The sequence below is a fragment of the Prunus mume genome, linkage group LG5 (genome assembly GCF_029339155.1).
Source record: "Prunus mume cultivar Tortuosa linkage group LG5, ASM2933915v1, whole genome shotgun sequence".
NCBI classification, from domain to species: Eukaryota; Viridiplantae; Streptophyta; class Magnoliopsida; order Rosales; family Rosaceae; genus Prunus; species Prunus mume.
In genome coordinates, this window is record NC_142702.1 from 6,864,760 (window position 1) to 6,881,983 (window position 17,224).

A 17,224-nucleotide genomic window follows, 5' to 3' on the forward strand; every position below is an offset into this window, starting at 1 on the left:
AGACTTATGATTCCTCCTTGACCTAGGATGCACAACCTTTATAAATACAAGGCTTCTCTTCACTCCTCTTCAAATTGAAAACTTGCTTTCTCTACTTTCTAGCTTATGAGAGCGATCTTGGAGAATTATACTGCTTGTTGAGAAGAGGAGTCGTCGTGCACACAAAGGTAGGTCGAATATATATATATATATATATTCTTTCTTTTTTTTTTTCTGGTTAGGACTGGTTGGACTTGGCTAGCCGGTTGTCGCCGTGACTAGTGTCGATTGAAGTGGCGATGGCTGTTGGTGCTAATCGGTGGGAGTAGTTGGTTGTGTCGCAACCTAGCTAAAAAGGTTGCGGCATGGAACCGGGTCATTCCCGGGATCTCGCAAGGCGCGCTTGCTCTGGTCTAGGCTTCGTTGTGGCCGGGGCCGGTGCTAGCTGCTTGGAAAAGCCTAAGTCAATGAAATGAGTTTTTATTATTATTTATTTTATAGTAAGAGCTTTCAAAACTTACGTATTGGATGGACACATATAAATATTGAATATTTGAATGTTGCATTATTAAATGGAAATTGTGTCATCACAAATGACCTTCCGTTGTAACATATCAGAAACATTATTTTGTCCTAACTCTTTTTTTCATATAATGAATTTGAATGATCAGGTGCCAGATTTTGTAAGCAAAGTGTCTACGTTCGTTGCGGGTTACACAGTAGCATTTTTCATGGTGTTGGGAACTTTTGACTATGTAATTTGGGGCTCACAAATTTTCCTTGCTTCTGGTAGTTCCTGGTTGGATCTTGTGGAAGAACTTTAACTGAATTAGCTAAAAAGAGAAGAGAAGAGTGCATTAAAGCTGGGACAATAGCAGAGCAGGCAATATCTTCCATTAGGACTGTTTATGCATTTGTTGGAGAGAACAATACCATTCAAAAATTCTCTGCAGCTCTCTACACGGAACTATTCAGTTAGGGTTGAGGCAAGGCTTGGTTAAAGGCTTGGCCATTGGTAGCTCTGGCACTATCCAAGTCAATGAAATATTGAGAGTCACATAATATCTCAAGTTCTCAACAGCCCTTCAAAACTTGCTGCAAAACTGAACCAGAAGATCCATAATCCTTTACAAAGAATCGAAACATGGCTGTAGCTTTGGTTGGAGGGGCTTTTCTCTCTCAGCTTCCTTGCAGGTGCTGTGCAACAAGATTGGTTCCCGCGAATTCAAGGACTTACTCAAAAGTAATTAGGGTTTAAACTAATATGTTATTCTTCTCTCAAGGAGATATATATATATATATATATATATATATATACACTACATACATAGTGGGTACAAATAGAACATTGACTTATAACCATGCCAACACTCTCAAGTTGGTGCATAGATATCTCAATAATGACCCACCTTGTCAAGTGGTCTTCAATATCGGTGTTTTGACACAGCTAGGTCAACATATCAGTGCCACAAAAGGTAGTTAACTTATGCTCCAGCTTCTCCTTAATGGTCGATCAAGCCACATGGTTAGCTCTTTCGATCATGTTGCACCTGATTGTTAGCAATTTCAAATGCAGATATCACAGTGGAGCTTTGTAGCAACATCAAACATATATTCTAGGTATCCATCACCACTCACAAACCCACTTTTCCTCTTTACTCAAATCTGCAAAGTTACGAATGGGACCTATTTTGCTTCTTGCTATGCCACATAACTAGGTTACCGCCACAAAGGTGAAGTAACGTGATTTAGAACGTCTATCTAAATATCCTTGGATAATCTGCTCATAACCTTCTAGATCCAAGTAACCATTTTTCTTAAATCCATTAAACCTCTTCCAGGAGCAAACTTTAAGTAACTCAGAATATGCATCACAACAGCCATATGATATTCACTAAGGTTAATGCATAAATTGGCTAGCAACGCTTACAGTATAGGCAATATCAGGGCGTGTCTGATAAATGGATCAATCTCTCAACCAACCTTTGGTATCTTTCTTTGTTAGTTGGGATCTGATCCACATAAACCCCAAGTTTATGATTCTCAACAACTGGTTTACAGTCAAGCATTCTAGTATTTGCTAGCAGGTCCATGATCATACTTCCTTTATGAAATAAATAAGCCATGTTTAGATCCAAAGAGTGACTTTCACTCCTAGAAAATATTTCAAACTGCCCAAATCTTTCATCTCATATTTTTCTTTTATGTTGTTAGATTCCGCTTTTTATTATTCCATGTCTATTTTCTTGTACATACTTCTTGTTGGCAACCACACGGGTTTAAATCAACATGATCACAATTTGGGGGTAACTAGAGAAATTGCTGGGTAGTTATTCAAATTGTCTAACATTTATACGAGTTTATTTTGGTCCTTTATACATCAAATGGTCCACAATTTATTATATATTGGTCTTAATGTACATATTTCTAAATTAGTCCTATGTGACAAACCTGTTAAAAAAATTGGTATATGCATTCTGAAAATTAATTCAATTTATTTTTAATCACATATAATATCCTAAATTCACGTATAAACCATTTAAAAAACTCAACAACGCCTCAAAAAAATCAGCCCCACCTGTCACCCCTAAGGTCTCATCGTGGGTCTAACAACCTCCTGGGATGATAGAAACCCACAATAAAAGTCTAGTCGTTCAACGTGGCTGGAGGGTCTCAAGGGAGAATATTCGCATGTAACATAGAGTTTAGGGTTTGCCCTTCGAGCTTCCTTGGTTCTTGCGCCCACACCCAAAGGCATCCGATTCCTTAATTTAGGTTCTTAGATTTTTCTAGAAAAGATGGCAATAGCTACGAAGTTTGGTCCACGAGGACGGTCGGATCCCGTGTGGTGACTTCCGTTGAGAGAGGGAGAGATGAGAGGGGCGATCGGAGAGAGGGGTTTTGAGGGTTTTGAAACCCTATGTATTTATAGGGCTCTAGCCATCTAGGGTTGGTTCATATTCCGGAAGGAAGATATTATTTCCCTTAAATGAAAAGATTGAGTTATTAGGGATTTTGATTAGAATCATATCCCTAATTGATGATAATATCCCCAAAATAGATCAATATCCTAAATTATGATATTCTCTTTAATTGGTGATTATATTCTCATATCCAACTATTTTTGGTCTCAAACCTATTGACAAAATAAGATATGCGATATCCGTTCTTCTATGTGACGGTATTAGAAGCCAAATGAGATCCGAGCATACCTACACGCCGTGAGGCATCGAGAGAAACAGTGGGACAAAATTTTTGCCCTCAATTGCATCTAGGCAGTTGGGCAATTGATGTCTAATCGATATTGATCCGACGGAAAACTCCCAAATCGTGAGCCAACACCAAGACTCCTACCCCAGGTAATACACATAATTTGGAGTCACTTTTGTTCTTAGAGTTGGGCATACCAAAACTGAGAATGGCCGGACGCGATTCCTCCTTGCAAAACCTAGGAATTTCACAACCTTAGTAGATACAAGGCTTCTTCACTTAGCCTCTTCAAAATTTATGAAATCCTACCCAACCATCTAGATCTTATGCGAGGATCTTGAATTTTCATACCTTGATTGCCAAAAATGGCGGCGGACGACGGAGGTCGAATATATATATATATATATATTCTTTCTTTCTTTTTCTTAGGATTGGTTGGAAACCGGTTGTTTTCGATTTTCGGCGAAGTGGCGATGGCGGTGGGAGTAGGGTAGGTTGCAAGGAACCGGTCATTACCGGGATCCCTCGACTTTGGTCTAGGCTTCGGACGAGAGCGGCCGGCCAAAGCGTGGCTCCACCATCGCTGAAACTCGAGGAGAGAGTTGTCAGGGAGACGCTGGAGAGAGAGAGAGACGGGGCAATTCCGCTTTTAACCAAAATCCACTTCAAAATATTTACTATTATGCCACAAATTTGAGCTTCATTTGTTTTGCATTGTTCATATCTTGTCTCTCTTACAACTCCGATTCGAGCCCACTATGTGTCTAAGAAGGACTCAAGTCTCAGTGCTCCTTGGTACATCTGAATTCCCAAGCATTCCTTGTTAGCCGGATAAGAAATTGGTGGCATGACTAAATATTTGGGACATCCCACAGGTAATTTCTCAATTCCACTTAAATAAATTAAAACATGGGATAAATTTTGGGTCGGGGTGTTACAAGTTCGCTTGTCGAAAAGTAAAGAGATAATGACATTTCAGTGTCGTGCCTTTGATTATAACATTTGATAATTGAATATGCATCTTTCAGTGTCGTCCCCTTTAAGTTTTTAGCTTTGACGTAGTCTTTATTAATGTTGGCCCTTCAAGGACAGCCAATTTTAGACTAAAAGTTGTTTCCAACAAAATCTAGTGTCTTTATTTTGAACGAAGGAATTATGGTTCCTAGTTGCTTCCAAATTGAAGCAATATGGGCAACATACGGTCAGAAAATAGTCTTGCCTTGAATTATAGTCTTTGTTTCTTGAAAATATGTTGGTGCTTTCTGTTTAGATCATTCCCCATTGGGGACTACCCAAGCGTTACCCAATTCGACATTTCAAGGTAGCTGCTGACAAAGCCAGCTCTTATTTAATGTCTTAAGGTTTAGGACTAACTGTCCAGAATTGAATTCATTTCCAGAACAAATATTTGCCCTCAATTCTACATTCACTTTAAATCTATATGTGATCCGAACTTGTTTTTGATAACATTAGTAGCCCCCTTGTGTAGTAAAAACACAGTGTTATTGTGTTATTGACCAGGATAACACTGTTTTTCTTTTTCGATAACTTTTTCAGTGTGTTATTGTATTATGGCGGATAACATTAGTAGCCCCCCTAATTTTTCATGTGTTATTGTGTTTTTTTTACTACACAAGATGATATTGCATTCCCGTAACTTACCAAAAATGAGAATGCAATTTCTTATCAATTTTCAAACTCCAAATTTTCCAACCATATGTCATATGCCTGTCAGTTTGAGTTCCGCACCACAATGACCAGTCTACTACGTACAATCACTTTTGATAAGTCCATCGACACAAACAAAAATAAAAGGAAGAACTTGAAACTATGACCACATAAAAATTTATTTACCAACCAAAAATCTTCCAACACTAAAAACAAAGAGCTTTAGCTAAATTGTACTTCATATTTTACAGTTCAATTTGTGTTTCCTTATACGTAACAGTTTGAGCCATGCAAAATGAATAGGACATCAATTAATGTTGAGATTACGCATGTATATTGTCAATCTGACGCATATGCCGTATGCGACAAGCCATTTGTGACAGTTGGTAGAAGAAAAGGACGTAAATATCTTTCCAACTTTTTCAACGCGGTCAGCAGGGGCAAAGTGCTTCGATTGGTCGCAAGCTTTGAAATCAGGAGTTAGACGACAAAAAAAGCTTTGAAATCAGGAGGTCCTCTCACCGTGGAGGCCCCCTCTTTAGACTTAATAATGTCGTCTACAATTTGGACGACAGCTTTGTTTACCAATAAATAGAAGAGCTCCCTCTAAGAGCCGATACACACAATTCATCAAGATATTCAACTCATCTAGAATATTGCAGTCAGTTATCTTAGAAAAGATCTCTCTACTTCAAGGGTTCAATCAAATGGCAGAACAAGGTTAGTGTTAAAGTTTAATAGCTGATGAAGTTTACATATTTTTCCGTTACATTTACAATGTTCTAGCATTTTTTTAGCTCCATTCTATGAATGATCTCCATGGAGAGAAGCAAATATAGGAGAAGATTAATGTATTGAGAAATTATACAGTAGTATTGGAATACCACGTGGCACTTGTCAGGGATCAAGACATGTTGCACTATATCTATTAAACTGAAATCTAACGTTTTCTTCATAATAAAATATTAACTGGGTTTAATTTAGCAAAAAAATAGTCTTGATTTCTAGACTAATAGTCTCAAATTTCATACCCCGCTTTGATAGTTCTACTCGAACATTTCAGTCATTTTCCACGTATGAGCTCCCACCACAATGACCAGCTTACACGATCACTCTATTACCACAATGACCAATACACCACCACTTTTCTTCCCTCTACCTCATCTATTGAAATATGCCGTAGTCACAGAGAGACAGCCAACCAACGGTACTTGTTAAATACAAAAGCTTTCATACTCCCTTACCTGTATTTCCAAGTTCTGCTAGCTGCACTATCGGAGAACAACATAAATCTTAACTCAACTTCTCAACAGCCAAATCCTTTGCTGCAAAACTTGCCTCAAATCTCAACTCAAGTCCAACTCCTTTGCAAAGAATCAAAACATGTCTTTGGTCGGAGAGGCTTTTCTCTGTGCTTCCGTGCAAGTGCTGTGCGAGAAGATTGGTTCTCGTGAGTTCAGGGACTTGTTCCGGGGAAAGAAACTGGACGAGTCGCTTGTAAAGAAACTGAAGATAACGCTATTGAGCCTCAATGCAGTGCTTAATGACGCGGAGGAGAAAGCAGTTCACGAACACTTACGTCAAAGAGTGGCTTGATGAGCTTCAAGATGCTGTCTTTGATGCGGATGACCTTCTGGATGAGATAAATGCTGAAGTTCTGCGATGCAAGGTGGAAGCTGAATATCGAACCGTCAAAACTCAGGTGTGGAACTTCCTCTCTACTTCTCTTAATCCTTTTTATCAAGGCATGAATGATAGGATTCAAGAGTTGTTTGATAGATTAGAACACCTCGCAAAACAAAAGGATGTGCTTGGCCTGAGAGAAGGTGTTGTTGGGGGGAAGGTTTCTCAAAGAACTCCAACAACTTCCTTGGTGGATGAATCTTGTGTGTACGGTAGGGATGGAGATAAAGAAAAGCTGATGAACCTCTTGTTATCTGATGAAGCAAGCAACAAGGATGTATCTGTCATCACCATAGTGGGAATGGGCGGGGTTGGCAAGACAACCCTCGCTCAGCTCCTTTATAATGATGACAAAGTGAAAGAGCATTTTAATCTTAGAACTTGGGCTTATGTTTCGGAAGATTTCGATGTTACTAGGGTGACTAAAACTCTACTTGAGTCAGTCAGTTCAAAAGCTTACGATAATAAAGACCTGAGTTTTCTTCAAGTTGAGCTAGGACAACAAATAAAGGGCAAGAAATTTTTATTTGTGTTGGATGACCTTTGGAATGAGAACTATGGTGATTTGAGTGTCTTGCAACGTCCTTTTGCATCCGGGGCAAGTGGAAGTTGGGTCATTGTGACAACACGTAACGAAAGTGTTGCAGATCGCATGCGCACCGTTCCGATTCACTTTTTGGAACAGCTGTCCGACGAGGATTGCTGGTTGTTACTTTCAAAACACGCCTTTGAAAATGGAAACTTGAGTGCACATCCATACCTGCAAGAAGTTGGTAAGAAAATTGCCCTGAAGTGCAATGGTTTACCTTTAGCTGCAGAAACACTTGGAGGCCTCTTGCGTTTCAACACAAATTATGAGGAATGGAATAGTATACTAAATAGCAATATTTGGGAGCTACCTCCTGAAAAATGTAATACAATTCCAGCTCTAAGATTGAGTTATCATTATCTCCCAACTCATTTAAAACGATGTTTTGCTTATTGCTCAATTTTTCCGAAGGGCTATGAATTCCAAAAAGAATATATAGTTCTACTGTGGGTGGCAGAAAGTTTAATTCCACAAGCTGAGAGTGAGAAAAGAATGGAAGAGCTCACGAAGAAATATTTTGATGACTTATTGTCGCGATCATTTTTTCAAAGATCAAGAAATGACAAGTTCACAATGCATGATCTCATCAATGACTTGGCCATGTCTGTGTCAAAGGAATCCTGTTTGAGATGGGAAGGGGGTGAATCACATGAAGTTTTGAAAAAAGTTCGGCATTTGTCATATGCTAGAGGCCAATTTGATTGTGCTGCGAAATTTGAGCCATTATATGAGGTTAAGCATTTGCGAACCTTCCTACCTCTTAGAAGAGAATGGTATGAAAATTATGTAAGTAAAAGGGTTTTACATGAGTTAGTGCCATCTCTATTATGTTTACGGGTGCTAACATTGTCCAAATATTATAATATAGTTGAGTTACCCAATTCTATTGGTAACCTCATTCATCTGCGCTACTTGGATCTCTCTAATACTGGAATCAAAAGGTTGTCTGCCACAGTTTGCACTCTCTATAGTCTACAAACATTACTATTGGCAGGTTGTCGGTCTCTTTTTGAACTGCCTACAGACATGAGAAAATTGATTAACTTGAGGCATCTTGATTGTAGCGGAACTCAAATTGAAGAGATGCCGGTGCAAATGGGTAGACTAAAAAGTTTGAGAACATTGACTACTTTTGTTGTGGGGATATCCATTGGGTCGACTATTGGAGAATTGAGGGAGTTGTCTCATCTTGGAGGAAAGCTTTCAATTTTGAAGCTTAATAATGTGGTTGATGGTAGGGATGCCTTGCAAGCTAATTTGAAGAACAAACAAGATCTCAAGGAGTTAGAGTTGGCATGGGGCTCCAAAGATGCCGATCATTCCGAAAAGGTAAGAGATGTACTTGACAAGCTCCAACCTTGCATGAATTTGGAGAAATTGACCGTCAAACTTTATGGCGGGACCAGATTCCCAAACTGGTTGGGAGACTCTGCATTCCATAAAATGAAAGTAATGCGCCTCGAAAATTGTCATTATTGTTTTTCGTTGCCGCCGCTTGGACAACTACCCGTTCTTAAGGATCTCTACATATATAAGATGAAATTCCTGAAGAGAGTAGGTCCTGAGTTGTATGGTCAGCCTCAGCCCTTTCAGCCATTTCAATCGCTGGAGAGGCTGGAGTTTAAGGAGATGGCAGAGTGGGAGGAATGGGTACCAAGTGGAAGTGTTGGTCCAGACTTTCCTCATCTCCAGAAGTTAATTTTAGAAAAATGTCCGAAGCTGAGAGGAAGCTTGCCTTGTGATTTGCCCTGCTTGAAAAAGCTTCGCGTGAAAGGGTGTGGGGTTTTACATGATCAAAGGGCTAGTGCTGCTACTTGTACTAGTACTAGTACTAGTCTCAACTACAACTCTCTTGAAAAATTTATTACAGAAGATGGATGCCAAACAGGTCTATTATCATTACTAGAAACAAATCTCCTGTGCCAACTTTACATTCAAAATTTTGGTGACATACAGTGCTTGCCCAACATCAATCGTCTTCAATGTTTAACTCTCTCAAATTGTCCAACGCTGTCGTCGTTCCCTAAAGATGGCCTACCCACTACGTTGACATCACTTAGGATATTCAATTGTAAGAGATTAGAATTCCTGCCTCATGAGATGTTGGCCAACCAATTAACATTGCTCGACTGTTTGTGGATAGAGAATAGCTGTGATTCAATGAGGTCCTTCCCCTTAGGCATTTTTCCCAAATTGAAGACACTTATTATTGGGAATTGTGAGAATCTGGAATCGCTTAGCTTGATTGAAGATGAAGGAGCGGCGGTTGAGAATCTCAGTCATCTCAATGCCTTGTATATCGAAGTCTGTCCAAATCTGGTGAGTTTTCCCCAAGGAGGATTGCCCACTCCTAACCAATGATTTTCAAAGATTGGAAGTTCAGAGAACATGAAAAATTTATGAATAATACAATACGATTAAATTGTACAATTAATTCTTATTCAACCATAACAGTCTTTTAAATATAATCAAACATAAGTACTAATTGTCATTCAAAGCATAATAATCAATTCCAAAACATAAAATATTTATTCAACATCAAAACAAAACATAATTCACTCATCCCACTCTCAACACTAATATCATAGCTATAAAACAATACCATTAATATTTCTAAGATATAAGTATGATGCATGTACTCATATTTCTATTATATCACATAAACGAATAAGATAACTAGTATATTTATAAATAAATAAAATTGAAAAAAATTGTACAGAACTTCAAATTACAGTTTATTACAGTCAAATTATACAAGTATGATGCATGTACATACAAAAACAAATGACTTACTTGCAGTCAAAAGATGAAGAGAATTCTTGAAATTGATGGAGTTATCTGCTAAGGGTAGAAATTAGGGTTCTACATGTACTATGCAATATATATATATATATAGTCCATGTGTTAATATATTAATTTAGAGAAAGGAAGAAGAGTAAGTAGAAAAAAATTATTAATTCTTGCAATAAGTTTATTACAATAAAGGTAAGTTTAAAAAACTGAAACAGTGTTTAAAAAAAAACTGTTTGCCTCCAAAACGACGCTAACAATAAACCTCCCTTCTCGAGCCGCCTTTTTTACATTCATAATTGTGAACCTCCGAGTTTTTTACATTCATAATTGTGAGAGACTGAGGGCTTCATCTTCATCAGTGGAAGACTATTGTAACTGGGGTTTGCAAGCAGTTGAAGAATTTAGAATTGGTGGCAGGGGAAGTGATGAAATCTTGGAGACGTTGCTCAAGCAACAGCTGCTCCCTACCACTCTTCACACTCTCAGGATCTCTTCATTATCAACTCTGAAATCTTTGGATGGAAAGGGACTTGCACACCTCTTACTTTTCTTCGAAGTCTATCTATTTTCAGTTGCAAAAGTCTGAAATTCTTGCCAGGAGAGGCACTTCAACACCTCACCTCTCTTCAAAAGCTAAAGATTAGTTGGTGTGACAATCTCCAATTCCTGCCAGAAGAGGGTCTGCCACCATCTCTTTCTTATCTGAAGATCTTTAGATGTTCTGCCCTGGAAAAAAGGTATCAGAATAAGACAGGACAAGATCATTGGGCCAGCATATCTCACATTCCTTGCATCGAGATAAATGATGAAGTCATCATATGATGATATGACCTCTCTCTTTCTCACATAGAGACAAACAAACTCTGGTCAGGTATGTACTTCAAATAACCGCTTTAACTGCTTTTCTTCTCATTCAATACAAAAACTAAAATTCACTATCCAAATAAACCAAAATACACATTTGTAACTATTTTTATGTCCACAAATTTGTTGAATTGCCCCAAATTTGCCATCAATTTTGCATCCAATTAACTTTGCATTAACTCTTTGAAATCAAAGCAACTTGTGTAAGCAACTTGCATAAACACTTCTTCATTTGCAGGTTTCTTCCATTGTATATGGATTTTTGTTTTTCTACAAACAAATTGCGGCAAAGAATGGCGAGGAAATGTTCATATTTTGGTTGGAAATTAGTTTGTTCATATTCTAAGATGAATCTAACGATCCAATTCTTAATGTCTTGAACTTAGGAGTATCTTGTTGAGCTGAGATATGCATGAAAATGGAAAGCAATCGAGTTAAAATCTAGTTAATGTTTTGAGTGTTTTGAACCAAGTCAGAGAAGGAGAAAAGGAGAAGAAGCAAGAAGAATTGTAGAATACTATTCTGCTATACATGTAGCAGAGAGAATGTTCATTTCATTCATTCAGTCTCTCTCTCTCTCTCTCTCTTACAACCTCACGCACTTAGAGTGAGGGAATATTACCGTTAGGCACAGTAGCTGGATCCCTCAAGCAAATTACAAGACACTTTGGAGTTGGCATATTAAGAGTTTCTACATGCACAACTGATTATAACATTCTCTTAAAAAAAATTAGTGTTAACAAGTAAATAAACATGCACTCACATTTTATTTGCACTTAAAAATTAAAATTGTTGTGCATGGAACTAAATTGACACTGATTTTATTTTATACATTCTCTTTCTTATTTCCATGAGTGATTGTGATTGTATGTTTTGCTTGCTAACGCTCAACAATTTTAAGACAAATGCCATATGATTATGCCTCAGTTTTAATTTGTCATCTTAATTTTTCAAAATCCATGATTTGTCTTTAACACCATCCAATTTTCCATATATTTTAAGGGTATTTTAAACATGGAAAATTCATTATAACACAAATTGTATATCTTTTAAACAATTAAAATTGGAAAGAAAAAAAAATCGCCTTCCCCCATCCCTTGTGTGCCACCGGCAACTCCAAAACCTTGTCCACCTTGAAATCCATTCACCCTTTCCTCTTCACAGCAGCCCCTTCCTCCATTCCCCCTTCCCTCTACCCCTTCCACCTCCTCTCTCTACTATGGGACACCTACCTTTTACACACAAATTCCCTCAGCCCACCCAGACCAAGTCCACACCTTCTTCTTTTTTTCTTTTAAAAAATTTTAGACATGCTCAATGCACACCATAAAAAAATTTAGAGAGAGAGAGAGAGAGAGAGAGAGAGTGAAAGGAGAGAGAAAGAGACGGGAGTGGGAGGAGAGAGATGGAGAGACGGGGGAGGGTTTAGGCAGAGGGGGAGAGAGAGAGAGAGAGATGAGAGAGGGAGGAGATAGAGAGCGTGGAGAGAGGGAGGAGAGAGATTAAAAAAAACTATAAAATTAAATTTTGTTTTTGTTTTTAATAATGGGGAATTTTTGAGTTTTTTAAAATGGACCTACCAAATGGGTTTTTGTGGCTTTAGATTTAAAATTTGTTTTTCAATTTATAGAATTGGATCCAAATAAGATACCAAACATATCCTAAACATGTCATAAGTTTTTTTTTTTTCCGAACAAAAAGAATGTTTTTTTTTTATTTTATGGGGTTGGGTTTTTTATTTTTATTATTGTTTGCTAACGGACTACACTTGAATTAAAGAAAAAGAAAAGTAGAAAAAAGAAAACAAAAGCTTAGGCCCTGTTTGGTATCCTATTAAAAAATTAAAAAAACTAAAAAACTGTGATTCTTTTTAAAAACATGAATTTTCAAATAGTGATTTTAAGATCTAAAAAAAATTGAGAGGGAGGAGAGAGAGAGAGAGAGAGAGAGAGAGACAGAGAGGGAGGAGAGAAAAAAAAAATTATAAAACCTTTTTGTTGGAGCATGAAATTTCCAACAAGTGATTTATATTCTATGTTGAGAAGCCGGACACCATCTTCGATTGCCACCAATGAGAGGGAAGTACCTACAAGAAAGCACTCTGACGCTCAAGTTAGTGTTCGTTCAGGAATATTGCATATAGTAAGAATAATCTCATATCTCTCCCCCCTTAAGCTGGGGGATTAGTTAGCCTTTTATAGGCATTGAACCCTTGGACTGCAAGTCCCATATCCCTTACTTATCTCCATGCTCAATGGTAGTGGATATCATGTTATTTAATTCCCTCCACTCCCTAAATGTAGGGTTCATGGGAAGTGGCTTGTTACTTGGGCCTTAATTTTTGCTCCCACATCTGCCCCCTTTTCTCTCTCTGGACACGTGTCTCGGACCATTTTTCTCTCTCTGGACACGTGTCTCGGATGTAGAGAGAGAAAATATTCTTTGTGGGAATTCACTGTGTGTAGAATTTTATGTGGTGACTTGACTTGTACGATCTTCGATCATAAACATGTGGAGTTTCACGAGTATGGATTTCAACTATGAATATAATCTTCGATCACGAATTCGGCCTTGAGCCATTAGTGTGGTCTTCGACCATGAATATGATCTTCGATCACGCTTTTGAGTTGGGCTTCGGTCGTATAGTCTTCAACTATGTATTTGACTTTCAGTCACAACTATGGCCTTCAGCCACATGAGCTTGAATTTCTTTCACAATCATGGTCTTCGACCACTTGAATTTGACTTTCAGTCACAAGCATCAATTGAGTATTGGCATGCCACCCATTGTTTTAGAATGCATCTGTTTACTAACTACACATTGTGGCTCTCGTTCAGCCTCTGTTTATGTTGATTTTGTGGTTAGTTGGGCTTCATAAATTGCCATATAGAAATAGGCTTTATAGCTTATCTTGAGTGGTGCAGTAGCTGCCTCCACCACGCAAATGTTTTCATCAACAAAAATCAGTTTCAATGTACAGTAAAGTTTCTCCATGTACGAATCAATATGTAGGCTTAGTAGTATCTAGATATTGAGCAGCATATGACTAGATTCAAATTCAGGCGTTTTATAGAGCCATACATGCAACTGTTCTCATCTCCCAAAATGCGAGAGGAATAAGTAAAATACATTGGCATGTGTCAAATGTATATAATCAATTTAAAAGCTTCTGATCATACGCCTCCTGAGGCCATGACTTCACCAACAATAAAAAAAATTAGCTGTTTGTAAAATCGCACTAGACATACCATAAGCTCATGAGTCATAAGACCAAGATCATCATTCTTTATCACTCAAATGCTAATAGCTTCGCTATTGGCTTGTTGCAAATCACGCAACTCGCTGTTGAATTCCGATGGGGACAATGTTTGAGCCCAATGCCAGTCACCTTCGCTGGCCTTAATAAATATGCCTTTGAACATTCTATATAAGTTTCACTAAAACACTCAAAATGGAGGTTGAAATTATAAAAAAACCCAACACCCAAAACACTTTATAAACACACCCAAAACTCATCATTACACACACTTAAAACCCATTTATAAACACACCCAAAAAGTTGACTTTGATGTTGATTTTGGGTGTGTTTCTATATTTAAATAGTGCTTGGGTTTTTTTTATAAATACATGTCTAGGATTGGGTTTATTTATAAATTTGTAAAGAATCAATGACGTTAGTGCGGGAAAAACCATGTGCCAAGTAGTTATTTCAAAAGACATATATCATGTCCAAGCAAGCTACAAGTGGACAACAATAGCATGTCATACTGTCGAGAAAAACCATCATATGTGACTCTCTTGGTTCTCTATTCATTGTACCAATTAGAAAAACCATTTTAGTCACAACTAGGGGAAGCTTAGATGCCCCCAGCACTTCACTGTGTGCCTTCACTTGCTCCAAATACACAAGGTGTATCAGACAATGAATTATTGAATGTAATTAAATTTATAATACTCATGGCTATGATTGTCAAGAAAATAACTATAAGAATTCATTTTGTTACCATGGGAACATACTTTTAATCAAATAAGTATGAAAATCAAACCATTGAAGTACGGGTACCATGTATCCCACAAATTCTTGCATACAAGGGCATCACCCCGATTCATTCCACTTTTAGTCTGGACCGGATCACAATCATGTGCCAGCCTTGTTTATGTAGGATCAATTTAGAGACTCAATCACAAAGTTATTGCTTTTGCACAAGTGGAATGTGGCTGCATATGCTCTAGTTAAAATTTGGATACCAATCTCTATAAAATTGTAAAATTCGACCCATCAAGGATCACTGCAACCCATTCTCATCTACGGAATAAATATATATGCTATGAATCTATGATAAACTTTAGAAAGGCATGAAGATATGCATTGATAAAAGATGTAAGCATGTTCCATGCCATAATTCGTGGATCCTAAAAGAGAGTAGAAAAACTTATCTGTTTGCAGTTTAGCCCTTGACCCCATAGAAATTGGTTCGTTAGCCAATTCCAAATTCATCAGTTTTTGATTTCTTCACCCACATAATATGATTGCGTCCCGCAAAAGCACCATTGTGAAACTACAAAAGCGGGTAGTGGAGAAGTTCACTATATGGGGCAATAATTCGTGCCCCCATTGTTGTTTCTATGGGCAAATGTGTCCATCCCCTTTCATTTGGTTTGTTTCAGAATAACTTCAATTAGCGAGTGATAAAATTTCATATTGTATGTCAATTCGTGAAATCCTAAAGAAGAGAGTTAAGAAATTCTTTTCTGTTGGGGGATTTAATTCATGCCTCCATTGTAGCTTCCAAGGAAAGAGTGTATCCACGGCATCTCATCATGACTTTTTATATGGTTCCCACAGACGGCACTAACTGTTGGAGCATGAAATTTCGGGTATTCCAACAAGTGATTTATATTCTATGTTGAGAAGTTGGAAACCATCTTCGATTGCCACCAATGAGAGGGGAGTACCTGCAAAAAAACACTTCGACGCTCAAGTCAGTGTTTGTTCAGGAATATTGCATATAGTAAGAATAATCTCATATCTCTCCCCCCTTATGCTGGGGGATTACTTAGCCTTTTATAGGCGTTGAACCCTTGGACTGCAAGTCCCATACCCCTTATTTATCTCCATGCTCAATGGTAGTGAATATCATGTCATTTAATTCCCTCCACTCCCTAAATGTAGGGTTCATGGGAAGTGGTTTGTTATTTGGACCTAAATTTTTACTCTCACAATTATTTTAATTTTTTTTTAATAATAGGGGTGTTTTTGAATTTTTTTAGGTTTGGATTTTTAAAAAGGGAGTTTCACTAAAACACTCAGAATGGGGGCTAAAATTATAAAAAAACCCAACACCCAAAACACTTTATAAATACACCCAAAACCCATCATTACACACACTAAAAACCCATTTATAAACACACCCAAAAAATATACAATTGTTGATTTTGAGGTTGATTTTGGGTATGTTTCTATGTTTAAATAGTGATTGAGTTTTTTTTATAAATACATGTCTAGGATTTGGTTTAGTTATAAATTTGTATTTTAATAATGGGCATAACAAACAGGTTTTTGGGACAAATCTGTTTTTGAATTTAAAAAATTGGATCCAAATTGGATACCAAACGGGTCTTACCAACTAAGCAAAGATAAATACTCAAAGCAACACGCGCGTGTATGACACGTATACAAAAAGACTCCGGGCAGGGAAAGAGATAAATTCCCATCTGTCCTACAAGTGTTCTACTGCGGAATTGAAATCGAAATCTTCTTCTTCTTCCTCCTTGTGTCTGTTTATGCAACTCAACCTCTTCGTCCTCTTACCTTTCCTCGCATTCTCATCCTTGGCAAAAGAATCAAATCCCTCCCAACTCCAAAACATGGCCACTCTCGGCTGAGTCCACGAATCCCATGCCTCCCAGAACAGACCTCAAACTGAAGACCTCGCTTGCTTTGCCGTCCAAGACCACAACAACACGGAGGTCTTTACTCTTTTTTGCCTTTTAATTTCTTCAATATTATGCTGGAATTTTAATTAATTAGATTATTAAGCAATTAATTGAAATTCTTGCAGAATGCTCTGCTTGAGTTTGCTGGAACTCTGCACCATCTGACGATCGAGGCCATCGATGCCGGAAAGAAGAAGCTTTACGAAGCAAAAGTCTGGATGAAGCCATGGCCATGGATGGGCTTTAAGGAAGTGCAAGAGTTCAAGCACGCTGGTGAGTGCGAGAAATTAATTTGCTGATGTTCTAAGATCAACCTAACATTCCAATTCTTAATTTCTTCATCCTTGAATTTAGCAGTATCTTGCGTTGAGCTGAGATATGCATGAACATGGAATGCACTCGAGTAGCTATTAGAACTGGCTTTTCAAAATCTGACGAGGAACAGAAGTATGACAAAACACATGAAGGTAAACCTCTGTTTATCCTTTTAACTTCAAAGC

The 17,224-nt window shown here is 37.8% G+C and overlaps 2 protein-coding genes across 3 annotated transcripts in view; both read left to right on the plus strand.

Annotated features, from left to right (window-relative positions):
- LOC103343431 (putative disease resistance RPP13-like protein 1) overlaps positions 1–17,224 on the plus strand; it is a 73,049-nt gene that overhangs the window by 22,221 nt on the left and 33,604 nt on the right. The gene's annotated exons all lie outside the window — the stretch shown is intronic.
- On the plus strand, positions 5,770–9,319 carry LOC148916755 (putative disease resistance RPP13-like protein 1). Its single transcript, XM_089052174.1, is given in 3 exon segments — positions 5,770–6,414; positions 6,416–9,133; positions 9,135–9,319. Coding segments are annotated over 3 exon segments (2,937 nt in total). The 5' UTR covers positions 5,770–6,240; the 3' UTR covers positions 9,180–9,319.